A 15,147-nucleotide genomic window follows, 5' to 3' on the forward strand; every position below is an offset into this window, starting at 1 on the left:
CCTCCAACATGTGGTTCCTACATAAAACACCAGGTTTTCCCCAGACCACAGGATCAGAGCAAGAGGACAGCAGCAGTGGCTTCATGTTTCCCCACTGAGCAAAGCCTGAGCTCATCAAAGTGGCTGCCTCCACTAGCAGCTCAGAGGAGAAAGCTTTAATTAAAAAAAACCCCTTCAAATGCAATTTACAACTTTTCCTGTGGAGAAAATTGCTGCTCGCCAGGTGAGCGGCTGCTGGCAGCGTCAGCACTGAAACTGCTGCCGTCCCTTTCGCACCGTGCAGGACAGGGCGTGATGAGATTCCCCAGCCCACAGGAGACCTGCAAATTGAAAATGTGGCCTCCCTGTTGCATAGGGAGGTCACTGCAGAGGGAGATTAGGCTGGATTCATCCTAAATTTGCTCACAACGAGCTGCAGGCTGTAATATGTACAATTACCACAGCGCACTCTACTTTGCTGGAGCTGAATCGAGCAAATTTTGGTCAGACCAGCTTGTTACAGCTTCTGTAGTCCTATATTTGGATTTAAATAGAAATGAAGTACATGGCCCTTGCAGTTATGGAAGTGTCAATCCAAGTGTTGCCACTGTCAGCAGGAAGGGCTGAAAAAGGAGCTTTCAGAAAAGATCATGGCCATATTTACCTCAGATGAGCTGTTGACTCTAAAGTCTAACACAAATAAATTATCAATATTATGTGTGGTATAGCACAAAAATCCCCTTCCTGGGTTCTTGGGGATATGAACAACAAACCTCTTCCTACTGACATCTCTGTACCCTGTATTCATTAGGTTTCTTTTGAGCTTTGTTGATCAGCAAAGTTGTGTTTATCAGTTCATAGCTGAATATTTCTTTGAGTGTTACTCTGCCTCCAACTCCAGTCTCAGCTCGGCAGCAGTTCTGCTGGCTGAGCTCTTCCCAACCTGGAAGGAATGCCAGGAGTGATTGTTGCTGGGACCCATCTCTCACTCAAATGGTTTATTGGTGTGAGAAATTCACAGTGCATTCACCAACAAAAGCAAAATAAATAATAAAAATACGCAACAAAAGTAAAATAAGCAAAGACACTTAACAGAGCTGACTCCTTGCTGTGGTTTAAGAACAAACAGGGATCTTGGACCTCTGAGAAGGCTGGAGATGGGATCTACAAGCACTAATCCTTTAAGTCTTGGTTTTGGTCTGACCTGGATGAGGGGACTAGATACCTCAGCAGATACAACTTTTATTTCTTGGCCAAAAGACTGCAGTTCCCCTTGAGAAATTCACGGTCCAGAAACTGAAAAATGGATCAAAGAGGCTTTTGGCTTTGCGTACCTTGATGCTGTCCCTGCAGCTGGATAGCATTTTGCAAAGAGAAGGATGGGAGCCTGGAGTTTGCTCCAATACAACTGGCACTTCCCATTGATAGTGGGATACACTGTTGGAAAGGCTGGGGTCCTCCTATGTACCTTGTAGCTCCAGACCCTGTAGGGTAACTTGCCTGGACAGTGTGTTTGTAGAGGGGTTGCAGCGTGTCAAGTGGAAACCTCTAGAGTTCAGGGCTGTTGGTGTGACTCAATCAGAAGCATCTCAAGATTGTTCATTACTTGCTGAAAAGCCGGTATAAAATGATTCTCTTCTTGTCTCCCTTTTAGTGCCACCAACAATCAGTGTCCCTAAGGGTCAGTCCACCATCACTGTGCGGGAAGGCTCCAGGGCCGAGCTGCAGTGCGAGGTTCGAGGAAAGCCGAAGCCACCCATCATCTGGTCCCGGGTAGATAAGGAAACCCCCATGCCTTCAGGGACAATGACCATGGAGACATATGATGGGAAGCTGCATCTGGAGAGCGTGAGCCGAGAAATGAGTGGAACCTATAAGTGTCAGACAGCCAGGTACAATGGATTTAACATCAGACCCCGGGAAGCCCTGGTGCAGCTTAACGTGCAGTGTGAGTACAACCATACAGTGCTGGAGTGCCTGCCTGAATGCTTTTGTACACAAAAGCCTGGGGACTAGGCAGGGTTGACCTTTCTTACTGGGCTGAGAAGACACATCTCTTTTGTCTGGGGACCTTTGAACAGTTTATTTTTAATTGGTCAGGCTACACAAGGCTAAGGGCAGGGTACCATATGGCAAGCGTGTTGCAAGTGGAAAGGAGTTGTGTGTGTTTGTGTACAATGGTTTCTATTTCTGTGTCAGGGGATGAGTGCAGCTTCACCAGGTGTGTTTATATTCATTATATGTGTGTAAAATACCTTCAGGGTATGTTAGTAGTTTGTAAAGTCAAACAGTCAAAAGGTAGCAAATTAATGTTATTTCGGCCATTTCCACGCCACAGCCCTTTCTTCAACTTAGTTACCCCTGGATATGCCTGAATCATTTTGCCTGGAAAGCAGCGCTAGGCAGACCTAACAGGGAATGTATACTCCCAAATGGTTTTCATGCAACCAGGCTGTGAGTAACAGAAAACTGACTCTTAGCAGGTGTAGTGTGTGGGGTGATTTCAGCTATGGGTGGTTCTCCCAGCCCCACTTGAAGGCAGCATTTGTACACAAAGGCGAACACAGAGGGTGCGATCCTGCATCGGGTGACGTCTCCATCCTTTCCCTGCAGTGGTTTCTCCCTGCAGAGAAGTGAGTGCCTGCTTAGCTCCCACAGCTGTTGAGGTGTGTTTTGACATGCAGGAGTCTGTGCTCTCTCTCTTACGAGATTTCAAATCAGACTGGGGGAAGGCAGCTGGGTAAAATAGCTTGGCTCTCCCTGCAGATCTCATCCCATTAGTATGGTGCGATTGTTGAATGCTTGCAGAGTACTCTGAGCAGCACAGATCTGACAGGTGTGGGGCAGGCAGGGAACAGGTTAATTTACACCTGGGCATGCTGCCTCTGGGCTGTGACTGATGAACCTCCACACACAGCACAGCAGCACTCATTAGACATGCTGCCACACCTCTTCCAGGCTCACTCTCCAGGAGTAAGAGAAGTGAGACCAGAGCAGACAACCTGGCTGAAACCAACCAGACAAACTGGTCATAGATGTGAGCTGCTGGGAGCACAGCAGTAACAGAGGTGTGTGAAATCCTGCAGGCACTTTGAGTATTTGAAGAGTCCCTTTTAAAATTATCTCTGTCTACTCAGGAGTGTGGCAGGATTAGATTACAGGATAGGACAGGGAAATGTGTGAAGATGTCTGTGCACGTATGTGTGGAGAAGCTTCCCTTAAGCAGGGTGTAAATGTGCGTCTTGGTTTGAGCTCTTCAGGAAGGCAGACTGGTTCAGTCATAGGGGGCTTGGAGGGACATGGCAGGGAAGGTAACTTTTGGTCACATCAAGAGGTGATGAGACATGTCTCAAAATTTCCCTTGAGAGTGAAGAACCATCAGACCTGCTGGTGTCCCCGGTTTGGTGTTGCTTTTTGAAAGCTGTGTGAACCTCGCTTGACCCTCGCTGCCCCTGCAGAGGGAGCAGCAGTGCCGAGCTTGGGATGAATTCAGTCTTACTGGGTGATCTGGAGGGGGATCACAGCCCTGAATCTTGGGCTGAAGGGGAAGGACATGACTCCCCACACAAGAAAAATGGTAGGTGCAAGTCAGAAGCTGTCTGGGGCAGAGACTTTGATGTGACTCTCAAGAAAGCAAAGATGTGATTAACTTCTGTGTAAAGAGTAACTGAACGTACTTTTCCTATAGATTTTCCCATGGCTAAGCAATGCTTTATTGTGATCTTGCCCAAGTAATGGTCATATGTCCATGTGCCAGCCCACCCAAACAGCCCCCTTCCCTTGTCAATCAGTTCCATGTACCCTTAGTTGAAGCTGGGTGCATACTGAGTGTACACCTGAGCTGTCTCCTCCTGCCTGGAAAATGTGGAAGGACTTTATGGTGGCACTGCCTGTTCTGTGCGTCAGCGGGCAACTTTGGTTTCAGTGCTGTCATTGCTCTTTCCATTAATATGAAGAAGAAGCTACAAACCAAGAAAGTAGGGCAAGAATTGCCCTCGTCCCTTTTACAGCCTCCTCCCTTTCCCTTCATGCAAAAAAATAGACCCAGAAACAACACAGTCCGTGTTTATCCCTCTCCGCCTTGTTTCTGCTGCTGGAAGGATGTGGGTGCGGCAGGGGCTGCTGCGGTTAATTGAAACACAGCTTTCCAGCGTGGGCAGCTCATTAGTTCGGTGGCTTGCTCTGGAATTCTCATCTTGTTGGAAATGGGGATCGTGCGGCTCCTGCAGCCTCCGTGATGAGCGCTTCTCTCACCTCCCCCAGCCCGCACATCCCATCGGAGAGCGGCTCCGGAGGGGTGCGCATCCACGGGGCCGCGCGCGTGTGTGCGCATGCAGGCCGGCCTGTTTGTGCGGCAGTGGGAGCTCCTCCGGAACTGCCTCGCTCCGGGGAACGGCACATTCTGGATGGTAATGTGGCTGTTTCTCTGATTTGCTCCAAAGCTAAAGTTGCAAAATCAATACAGCAGATCTGATTAGATGTCAGAACCTGTTTCTGTGTTTCCCTTTCCCCTTGGTTTTCTCCCTTCATCCTCACGCATATAGCGGTGTATTGTAACAAACTCGTCCAGAAGCAGACTTCTCCAACTGCACTGCAATAGTGGAAACGGAATAAGAAGACAAAAAAACAAAACAACAAGTCAGCTGTCAAAAAAAAAAAAAAGGTGTTTGGACTTTTTAGGGTTTTTTTTTTTAATTAGAAAGCAGAAAAACTTGCTTTTCTTTTTGTATTTAGAAAGCAGAGAAAATTGCTTTTCTTTTAGCTTATGAGCTGAAATTGTCTATCATCAGCTCTCTGACAGGATGGATGATCTGTTCCCTGGACTTCTTGGTCTGTAGTGTAGAGCTTTGAAAGATTAATAAGTTTATGAAAGTCTGTGCAGTCTTATAGCTCTGTGTTTAAGATGAAGAAATGTTGTATAATGGTTAGAGCAAGAGACTGGTCTTGCCAGAATTCCTGGGAAACTACCACTTGGATTGGCAATGCCTTGTCATCTTTTCCTGTATCTTCAAAACAGGAATAAAACTGACCCATCTCATCAGAGATTTGTGGAGCGTAATAAACGTAGCACTTTGGAGTCTTGAAATAAAAATATTAATGGAGTAGCAGAGTCCTCTTAATAATATCAATGCTATCACTGATGTTTTTATCAAGGGTTTTTTTTAGGACCAGGTACTTGAGAAAATCCCAGCAGAAAAATGAATCTTCTGCAGAGGTGTGTTTAAGATCAGGGCAGGGCCACCCTGTGTAGGGGAACTAGTGAAGGCTGTGAAACACACACTGGGCTTGAAAATGTGCAGCAGTCTGGGTTTTGGAACGAAATAACGTCATTTGAGCTGATATGTCTGAGAAGGGGAAAGAAAGCATGCATGTGTGGATCAGTGAAAAGGATGCTACTGAGATACTAATTTACCAAGTATGTAACAACAAATTGAAGAATATGTATTAGCCATGTAACCTAAGAGTGGTCAAAACAGTATTTCCAGGAATCACAAAGGTTAGTCATGACTCTAAGCTCTGGCTGCTGCTAGAGGTAGCTCTTGACATGATTGTCTTACCATGGTGAATATGACATTTGCTCTGTTAGAGCCTCATGAAAGAGTATGATGAAAATTGCAATCCTAGTACATTATCCTGCTTGAATAATATTGTGTCGGCTCTGACACTTTGCCAGTCCTGAACAACATCTCATAAACTACTGGACAGCTCCGTCCAAGTCCAGCTCAACCGTGCACTCCTCATCCCACCTGATCCTTGAAACATCTACTGCCGTATTTCCCTGCAGATGAGTGTATCCTCCTTCACAGCAGTCACTACTTGCTGTCTCAGGCCCACACTTGGATGGCTTCTCCCTCTCTGGATAACCATCAAAGCCTGGGAGAAGAGCACCTGTCTCCTCTGTTGAGAATTGTTAGTTCATCCAGTTCTGAAGATGAGATAAGCAGACTTTTACTGCTGCCACTTTTGTCTTTGGTGGAAGTTTTGGTGTCTCTGAGTGCCCAGTGAAAGAAGAGTAGGAGGAAAGGTGGATAGTTATATAGGGCTGACTTTGTTTTTGATAGTCTGGCCCTGTTTCCCATGTTGGGATCACACAGCAGGTGAAATCTTTGCAGGAAGAAAGACTAGAAAAAGAATTAACTCGAGTGTCTCCTTCCCTGCCATAACATGGCCTGTGAATTTTACCTCTTCTGGATCTAAAATAATAGCCCACAATCATCTGGGATTGATCTCCAAAGGATTACACTTACTGTCCTTAGATAAAGTTCTGCTGCATTAGGCAGCAGGTGAGTTATTGTGCTTTATCTTCAAAGCGTAGTGAATGTTAGGTGTAGTCAGGAAAGCAGACTGACATTCCCTTTGGAGGGATGGTTATCAGGCCTTCAGGAGCCATTTATAGTCCTAGACATAGGCATTGCTATAGGGCTGGTGACCTGCAGGTCTGGCTCTGCCCTATCCAGGAAGACTGCCAGAACACGTCCTGCTGGGGCATCTGTTGCCACTGTCACTTTAACTAATGCTCAGGTGGGCACAGATATGTTTTCCTATTCAAGCTCACACACTGGCAAATGTTATTCCTGGTCACACACTGTTGACTCATTCCTCTTTAAAATCCTGCTGAACCCATTGGCAGTGCTGTACATCAGGCAGGCGATAGTCAGCATCAATTTCCCCTGTTATCTATGTAGCAAACACGAGAGCGGGAAGCAGGGGAGGGGGTGATACTGTAAATAAGTAAGAAACATTGCTGGATCCATGCAACTGGAAATGGAAATGCATTAAACTGTTTCGATCAAGTGTTGAAGCCATAGCTCAATGTCAGTGCTCTTTGCTGGTGCCCTGCCCCCTCCTGAAACATAAGCTTGGATATTAACTGCTCTCTTAAGAGTGCTCTTGAGACATGCTTTTGGCATGGAGATGTTTTTGCAGAGTGGTTAAGACTGAGCTTTTGGCTCCTAAGAGCTCCCTGCAGCGCTCACTGCTATGAAGGGAGTCAAAGAGAAATGAGACTGTCAGGGGCCAGAGCTGACCCCCCTATCTGCAGCTGAGCTGGCTTATCTGTCTTGCTGCTTGGCCGTGTGAGCTGCAGTATGGAGCCATCTGCTAAGAATTTTAGACCTGGTTGGTTTAATTTCTGAGTTTATTTATTAATAACGACTGTTTTGTTTTTCTTTATTATTTTCATTGGTGAAATTCATCCTGATACCCTCCTCCAAGCTGAGGAGCACAGTTCAGGAGCTAACTTGGGGGCAAGAGATGGTTTTTCTACTCTTGTAGTGGCTGGAGCTTTCCTACTCTTCCATTCATGTTTCAGTATTGCTGTTCTCCATGGTACAGGTCTTGCTGCCAAGAGAGGGAAACCTCTGTCTCTCCTGCCAACTAGAACTCTGTTGTGTTCTGGTTCATTTTAGACCATCAGAGGCTTAAGAATGAACTGACATTCTGGGGCAGGTGTGTCTGTATTTGAAGCCAAAGGAAAACTGTGCCTTCTGCAAGTTTGGTGTTTGCAAACTTGGAGACTTTAATTGGTAAAAAGAATAAAATAATTCATAGCCATGGGCATGACATTGAACCACCAGTCTGAACAAAGCCTGACCTGGTAATTAGGTTTCACTTTGATGGAAATCCTCCCTGCATATCCCCAAATAAGTTGTATAGAGGTTTGTGTGACTGAGCTGAAAGTATACATGTTATTTCTGCATTTCTCTCAATACACAGCACCCCTCTGCTCCCCCTGTTAAGAGCAGAGGATTTCATTCCTGATTGTCAACACACTTTTTCCTTGCAGTATTGTGTTTGGGATTAAGCTCCTTAGAGCTTGTGTTTGTGCACGCAGCCCTGTCCTGGGTCCTACAATATTAGGATTGCTCACTCCACTTCCCAATGCCCAGGCTGCTAACAACTCATTCGAGTTGTCAGTCTCAGGACAGGCTGAAATTTTACTCCGTCGTGGCTGTAAGCCCAAATGGCCACAGTTCAGAGCAAAGTAGCAACCACAGAGACTTGGATTTGGCCTCAGATTTGTCATAACAATTACCATCTATTGGTCCTGGGGCCTGATAGACAAAATCTGTGACAGCGCTTACATCCGTTTAGGATGAGGTCCTCGCATGGGGTTGTACCAGAAGTTACTCTATAGGACTCGTTGGCCCTACCCTCCTGCCAGCCTCATGGCATTAAGGGGCAGACAGTCTGGCAGGCTAAGGATGCTTAGCTAGCATCTTCTTCTTTGGAGCACCTTTATGTTCGTACAGCAAAGCCCCAGGACTCCCAGTGCTGGGGTTTTTTGTAGCATTTGTTATATGCAGATTTAAAGAAAAAAACCCCCATCTTTCACAGGGTAAAGCAGTTGTATGAATTTTGACTGGTCTGAAATTTTGTCATCAGTGTTTAACAGTTGGGTCTTACTCTGCAGAGCTGTGGTCTCTTCTCTGCTTGCTGCCTTATGGGGAAGGTTCCCATGTGCTGCCACTCTGAGATTTCTTGGGAAGTCTCCCTTGTGCATTGAGAGTTTTCCAGTTTACCTCTTTGATTGAAATTGGTCTGACAGAGCATGTCTGCACACTGTGGTGTCCAGGAGATACAAGAGACTTGAGACATAAAGAAAAAGGCCCAGATGGCAGGGGGATTTCCAAGGCTGGGGAGCAGATTTTGCAAAGCTGGCGTGTCCAGTCTGTGGCACCACACGTCAGATGCGAAGTACAGTGAGGCCTCCTCGCTGTTCCCTGAGTAAAAGACCATGAAAGAAGAGAGGAAAATACCCAGATATGTGCATCAGGAAGGCGAGAGCCCGCCTTAAAGCGGGAACCTGGGTCTGCTATGTGAGATTGCAGCCCACCTGCTGTGCCATTCAGCTTCTGTGCAGCTCATTGCTCATCTCTCAACACCTCTGTGGTTTCAATAATAGGCTGAGTAAAAGCTTGTGTGAGAGCTCCTCACCTAGAGATGAATTTGTTTGTTCAGAAGAGAACTGTTTTAAATCAGTTAATCCATTTCTTGGATATTGTTGGGAGAAACAAATACACATTCCATAATCTGCCATTATCCTGTTTTTTGGCCAGACTCTGCAGGAAGAGTGACTTAATTTTATTGAGAGAGACACATTCAGGCTGTACAGTTTTGTCAGGAAGGGAGAGACAAGAGCTGTATAGACACAGTGGATGGCAGACAATCTTGGTCATCTCTCTGTAAATATTTGCTCACCTGTGGCCCTTTCAGGGCTGAACACCAAATCTCACACTGTTCTAATGCAGACATTTCTTTTAAGGTTTTCCTGCCATGGCTGCTGTTTTCTCTGGAGGACCTAGATATATATCAACTTGCTGGGATAACAACCAACTCCAGAATCCTCTCAAATGCTTTGTGCTGAGCATCCTGCAAGGCTATGCATGTTTGGGTCTTGCCCACACATGTGCTTGTCACAGGAGCATACTGCTGCCAAAGGAGTGTCAGACACTTTCCCAGTGCTTCCCATCTTGCCATTCTGAGGAAATGGCTTTGGTTTTGAGTCCTGTTGTTGTCTAGGCTTAGACCTTGAGTAAAACCACTTGTATCAAAGATCTCCAAAGTGTGATACAGCTGGTCATACCCAGATTGCATCAAGACAGCCTGGCTGGAGGGAGAGGTTGTCCTGGCTCTGCTTCTGCTTGCACAGGCACGTCACATACGCTGTGAGTACTTTTGCCATGTGCTTATCTCCGGTCAGGATGTCAGAGATAGTGAGTCTGGCACTGCAGCTGTTGCTTTCTCTTTAGGCCTGTGCAGCACCAGTACAGGTCCAAGAGACATGGGAACTTGGCCAAGGCAGAGAAAGCACTGTGGATCCGGGAGTGTGGGGTTGGGGGATATTCTCTGCTAAGGATGATAAATAGGACTGGTATCTGAGTTCATGGGGCATCTGTTAGGGATGGGAGGAGGATCCAAACAAAAAGGTAAAACTTGTGGGTTGAGGTAGGAAAAATTTAGTGGTTGAAATACAGTATTATATTAATAATAGTGATAGTAATGTAAAGGAGAAAGAGAGGGGGGAGAAAAGGAGGAAAAATAAAGAAAAGTAAGTGAAACACAGAACAATTGCTCACTGCTCACTGACCAGTGCCCAGCCCATCCCATCCCATCCCCAAGCAACAATTGGTCAATGGCCCAGCCATCTCCCCCCTGTTTATATAATGGGCATGACATTCTATGGTATGGAATATTCCTTTGGTTTGTTCAGGTCAGCTGTCCTGGCCATGCTCCCTCCCACTCCTTGTGCACCTGCTCACTGGCAGAGCATGAGACAGTGAAAAGTCATTGAGTTAAAGCACTGTTTAGCAACAACTAAGACATCAGTGCATTATCAACATTATTCTCATCTTAAATCCAAAACACAGCATTGTACCTAAGTCAAAAACAGAGCACCATACCAGTACTACAAAGAAAATTAACTCTATGCCAGCTGAAACGAGGACACCATGGCTTCAGCAGACCTGGGGTAAAGGAAGTGAAAAACTGAGCAAATTAGAAAACTGCCGTCAGTTCTCATGTTTTGAGCCTGGGGTCACAGGACAGGAAAAGAGGGAATGGCTTGTCTCTATCAAATTCTGCCTCTTGGTAGTGGAGAGAGAGATGTCATGGACCAGAACTCATTAGGGAAACCAGGAAGTCACCAAGCAAACAAAAATTGTAATTCATTTTCTCGTGTTAACTCTCAGCCTCTGCACAAGGGCATGAGGCACAGAAAAGTGAAAACAGCTGTCCACACCTGCAGGGGAGCATAGGCCATCAGACCTGACACAGGACCTGTGCCAGGGAAGCAGAGGTCCTTTTCCCCCAGACTCTTTTCCAGAGAGAGCTGTGGTCCCATGGCATTGCGCCTGTGCCTTTGCTTTTCTCCCAGGATTTTTGGGCTGTAAACCATGTCAGGCAACACCTATGACAGTGTAGGAGCAGGATCCCATGCTACTCTCCACCTGCTCCCTGGATTCTGGCATTGGAGCACAGCTATTTCCTCCAGCCCAGGAGGACTGGAGGACTGTGGCAGGCACGTCGAAGTAGTGCACAGAATAGTGGTGCCACTTTTGAGGACTTATGCAGGGAAGCCCCTGAGAGATTCCTGATATGAACAGAAGCCCCAGTAAGAAACTGAGCATCCTGGGTGTGTTTTGAATGAGCTGTGACCATCCTGACCCCGATCTCTGAAACAGCACTAATTACGTGCACCCCTATAGGGAAACTGTTTAAATGAGGATTAAATTTCACAGGTTCTCAGGCTTCTCTACATCCCAGGGGGTCTTGGCTGTTGCCAGTTCTGTGCTGGGACACATTACAGGGAGGTTGAGAGCTCAGTTTTTAGTGAGGCCATAGGGACTTTATGGAGCTTTCTGTGGAGCTGCTCGGTGACTAGTTTTGGGCTTTTCCACTTGGGCCACATTCTGAGCAAGAAACTGTTTTTTCTTTGAAGTCAGGAAATCGTGTTTTCTCAGTGAGCAGAAATCGTATTTCCAACATGTACCCCTCTCACTCTATTTCACTTCATATAGTTCCTGATTTCCATTTTTCTTTGCCTCTCTATTGTAAACACAAATAAGCATGAGTGTGCACACACTCCTTCCTTATCTCAGCTGTTGCTTCTGATTCAAATATAATTGGCTCCATTACTCAAGGTAAAACAGTTGGTTTTCCTTTATGATCCCACTAATGAACCTGCAAATCCATCACTGGTCCCAGGAATTGACAGACACATTTAAATTTCCTATTTGCATGCCTACCTTGTTGCATTTTGTTTAATTTTGGAGTCCTTGTTTCTACAGTCATGTGTGGTCAGAAGAAACCATGGAAATTTTTGTTACTGTTGACTGGGAGGAAGCTGACTTCTGAGACTGCTCACTTAGAATCATAAGATTGGAAAAGACCTCCAAGATCTAATACCACCGGTCTAATACCATCATGGCCACTAAACCATATCACAAAGTTCCACATCCGCTAATTTTTTGAACACTTTCAGGGATGGTGACTCCACTGCTTCTTTGGGTAGCCTGTTCCAATCTTGACACCACTTTAAGTGAAGAAATTTTTCCTAATATCCAACTCAAACCTCCCCTGACACAACTTGAGGCTATTTCATCTTGTCCTATCACTACATGCCTGGAGAAGAGACTGACCTTCATCTTGCCACAGCCTCCTTTCAGGTATCTCTAGGGCAATAAGATCTCCCCTGAGCCTCCTTTTCTCCAGACTGGACAACCCCAGCTCTCTCAGTTACTCCTTGTAGGACTTATGTCCTAGACCCTTCGCCAGCTCCGTTGCCCTTCTCTGGACTCGCTCCAGCCCCTCAGTGTCTTTCCTGCAGTGAGGGGCCCAGAACTGAACACAGGATTCAAGGTGTGTCCTCACCAGTGCCGAGTACAGGGGGCAATCCCTGCCCTGGTCCTGCTGGCCACACTATCCCTGATACAGGCCAGGTGCCATTGGCCCTCTTGGCCCCCTGGGCACACGCTGGCTCATGTTCAGCTGCTGTCACCAGCACCCCCAGGGCCTTTTCTGCTGGGCAGCTTTCCGGCCACTCTGCCAGGGCCTGCAGTGCTGCAGGGGGTTGTTGTGACCCAAGTGCAGGACCCAGAACTTCACACTGTTGACCCTTATACAATTGGTCTCAGCCCCTCGATCCAGCCTGTCCAGATCCCTCTGCAGGGCTTTCCTATGCTCCAGCAGATTGATACTCCAACCCAAACTGGTGTATCTGCAAACTGACTGGTGCCTTTGATGCCCTCATCCAGATCATCGATAGAGACTAAACAGAGCTATCCTCAAAATTGAGCCCTGGGGAACAGCACTTGTGACTGGGGTTTTTTTTGATCCCTGGAAATGCAGGCTTTCCAGTCCCAGTATCCCTGGAGCTGTAAGCATTTTACTTCTCTGAATCCTACCACTAATTGCAGTTTTGGACAGAGCCTGAAGTCCCCAGTACTATGGGCGGCCCAGATTAAGAAAGATGTGGAGAGATCAGTGTTGGTGCAGTGTTGTGCTCTACTTGGCATGCCTTTTCCAGCCCCAGTATCCCTGCAGCTGTAGTCTTCATGGTTCTCTGAACCCTAAACCTTCTACTAGACCAAAATGGCAGTTTGTGATTGAGACTGAGCTCCTAAATTCTACAGGTGCCCCAGATTAGAAAAATGTGGAAGGAAAAATAAGACTCTTGATCTTTTGTGACCTGCTCTCACAGTTGATGAAATGAGTGTTGCAAATCTCATGCAAATATGCTACAACTCTGGGCCCAACTTGGCCAAGCATTTCATAGGAGGAATTGTTTGGAGTGCCAAAACTAACAGAGGTTCCCAACAATGGCTGTGATTGCAGTCAAGAGAACAATGAATGACAGTAGCATTTGCACTGAACAGGGATTTTCCTTACAAAGTGCTGATTGCAAGGAGATACTCTACTGTCCTAATCATAAATTATAATACAGTAGCTAATAACTTAATGCAATATAGATGAGCTTAATAGCACTAAGTCTGCTGGGATTTTCTGAGCAGTTCATAGTTGATGTGTAATACAGGCCCTTCAGCCAACATTCTGGTATGCTGTAAAATGGAGAACTGGGGCCTGAGGGAAAGTGAGCAGCCCTCCATCTAAGACGGATTGCTGGAGAGAGTATCATGGATCTAAAGGGATAAGAAGATGGCGGCAGTTGGCTGGATCAGAGGAAAACAGAGAACTCAAAATAGGGTTTTGTGGTTTGGAAATCTTTCTCTTCCCCTTTGGCTGCTTGTAATGAGGCTTTGCAAAAGTCCAAACTTATGCATGGAAGTGGGCAAGTTTTCATACTGATTCACTTTCTAGGACCCAACTCACATGTATAAATGAAAAATGCAAATGAAACTATCTACAGATTTTAAAGAGAGGAGGAAAGAGTTGGGGTTTGTGTTGGGATTTTTTGTTTGTTTGTTTGTTTTTTTCAAAAAAACCCTTTGGAGAAGTTTATATGCTCCAATCTGCTTATTTGAAATGCTGTGACTCCAGCTTCCCAATCACTAAGAGAGAGCAAGAGATCTTTGAATCTCCCTCTAACCATTTTGTGCTGTTTGTCTGGACAGGAGGCTTATTTATATGCCAAACATAGTCCCTAACACTGATGGAGCTGAGGAACAAGGTGAGTTTACCTTTGTGCATCTAAACTTGGATTATTTGTAGATTTTCAGTGCAACATCTCCTCACATACTGAAGTGACAGAGAATTCAGTGTGTTGCTCAGTAAGTTGTTCCAGTGTTTTTTTACTCTCATGGTTCAGTTGTCATCACTTAATCTAAGCCTGTCGCATTTCAGTTTCCAACAACAAGCTCTTTTTATGCCTTTGTCTTCTCACATAACGAGCTATTTGTTATCAGCAGTCTCTTCCTCCTGTAGTCTCAGACACCAGAACAAGTAATCTCTTAGCCTTTTCAATATGCAATCCAGAAAGGGTCTCTTTAGCCATTTACCACAAAGCATGTCTTCCAGCCCTGTATTTATTTTTACAGCCCTCGTCTCATTTTTTTTCAACGTCATTCTGTCAACATGGTCACACGTATTAAACAGACTTTCAAAAATAATCTCACCAGTGCAGATGCAATGCCCGTCTCACAATATATTTAGTAAGGTTTGGCTTAATCATCTAAGGATTTGGACATCTTTGGACTATGGAATTAAGCTGAAAGCTGATATTAATGGGTTACATTAACTCATGCTCCTTTTGGAGTCATTGTCTCTTTCCTTGCAAAAGTTACACATTCTTTCCTCAACAGTTTCCTTTCCAGAACCTTTACATTGTGACCTTTAAAGGTCCCTACCACCCCAAGTTTTCTATGGTTCTGCGATTACCCAAAATAAATTGAATGGAGTTACCATAAGACCATACCATCAGGCAAGCCAAGTTGTCCTGTCAGAGGTATTTCTTCAGTATGTTATTTACTGCTACGTATTTTGTGTCTTCTACAAATGTTGGTTCTTATCCTGTCACAGGCACCTAAGGATGGTGATTTTCAGTTATCACTGCCTTTGTGTGGGAGGGAAGGAAGCAAAGCCCAAGCCAAAAGCCACAGATCTGCCAAGGTGTGCACCCAGTCACACCAGCTGCAACAGACATAAGGTCGTTCAGCCACTAAAGGTGGTTATGTGCAGTGTTGGCTACACAGCCTGAACAGGGTGCTTTAT

The 15,147-nt window shown here is 45.7% G+C and overlaps 1 protein-coding gene across 1 annotated transcript in view; it reads left to right on the top strand.

Annotated features, from left to right (window-relative positions):
• The window catches only part of MDGA1 (MAM domain containing glycosylphosphatidylinositol anchor 1), a 139,719-nt gene that overhangs the window by 66,141 nt on the left and 58,431 nt on the right, over positions 1-15,147 (top strand). The window contains exon 10 of the mRNA XM_069009841.1: positions 1,634-1,927. Coding sequence (XP_068865942.1) covers positions 1,634-1,927 — 294 coding nt within the window. The remainder of the gene's footprint in view (positions 1-1,633; positions 1,928-15,147) is intronic.

The sequence above is a fragment of the Aphelocoma coerulescens genome, chromosome 3, assembly GCF_041296385.1.
Source record: "Aphelocoma coerulescens isolate FSJ_1873_10779 chromosome 3, UR_Acoe_1.0, whole genome shotgun sequence".
NCBI classification, from domain to species: Eukaryota; Metazoa; Chordata; class Aves; order Passeriformes; family Corvidae; genus Aphelocoma; species Aphelocoma coerulescens.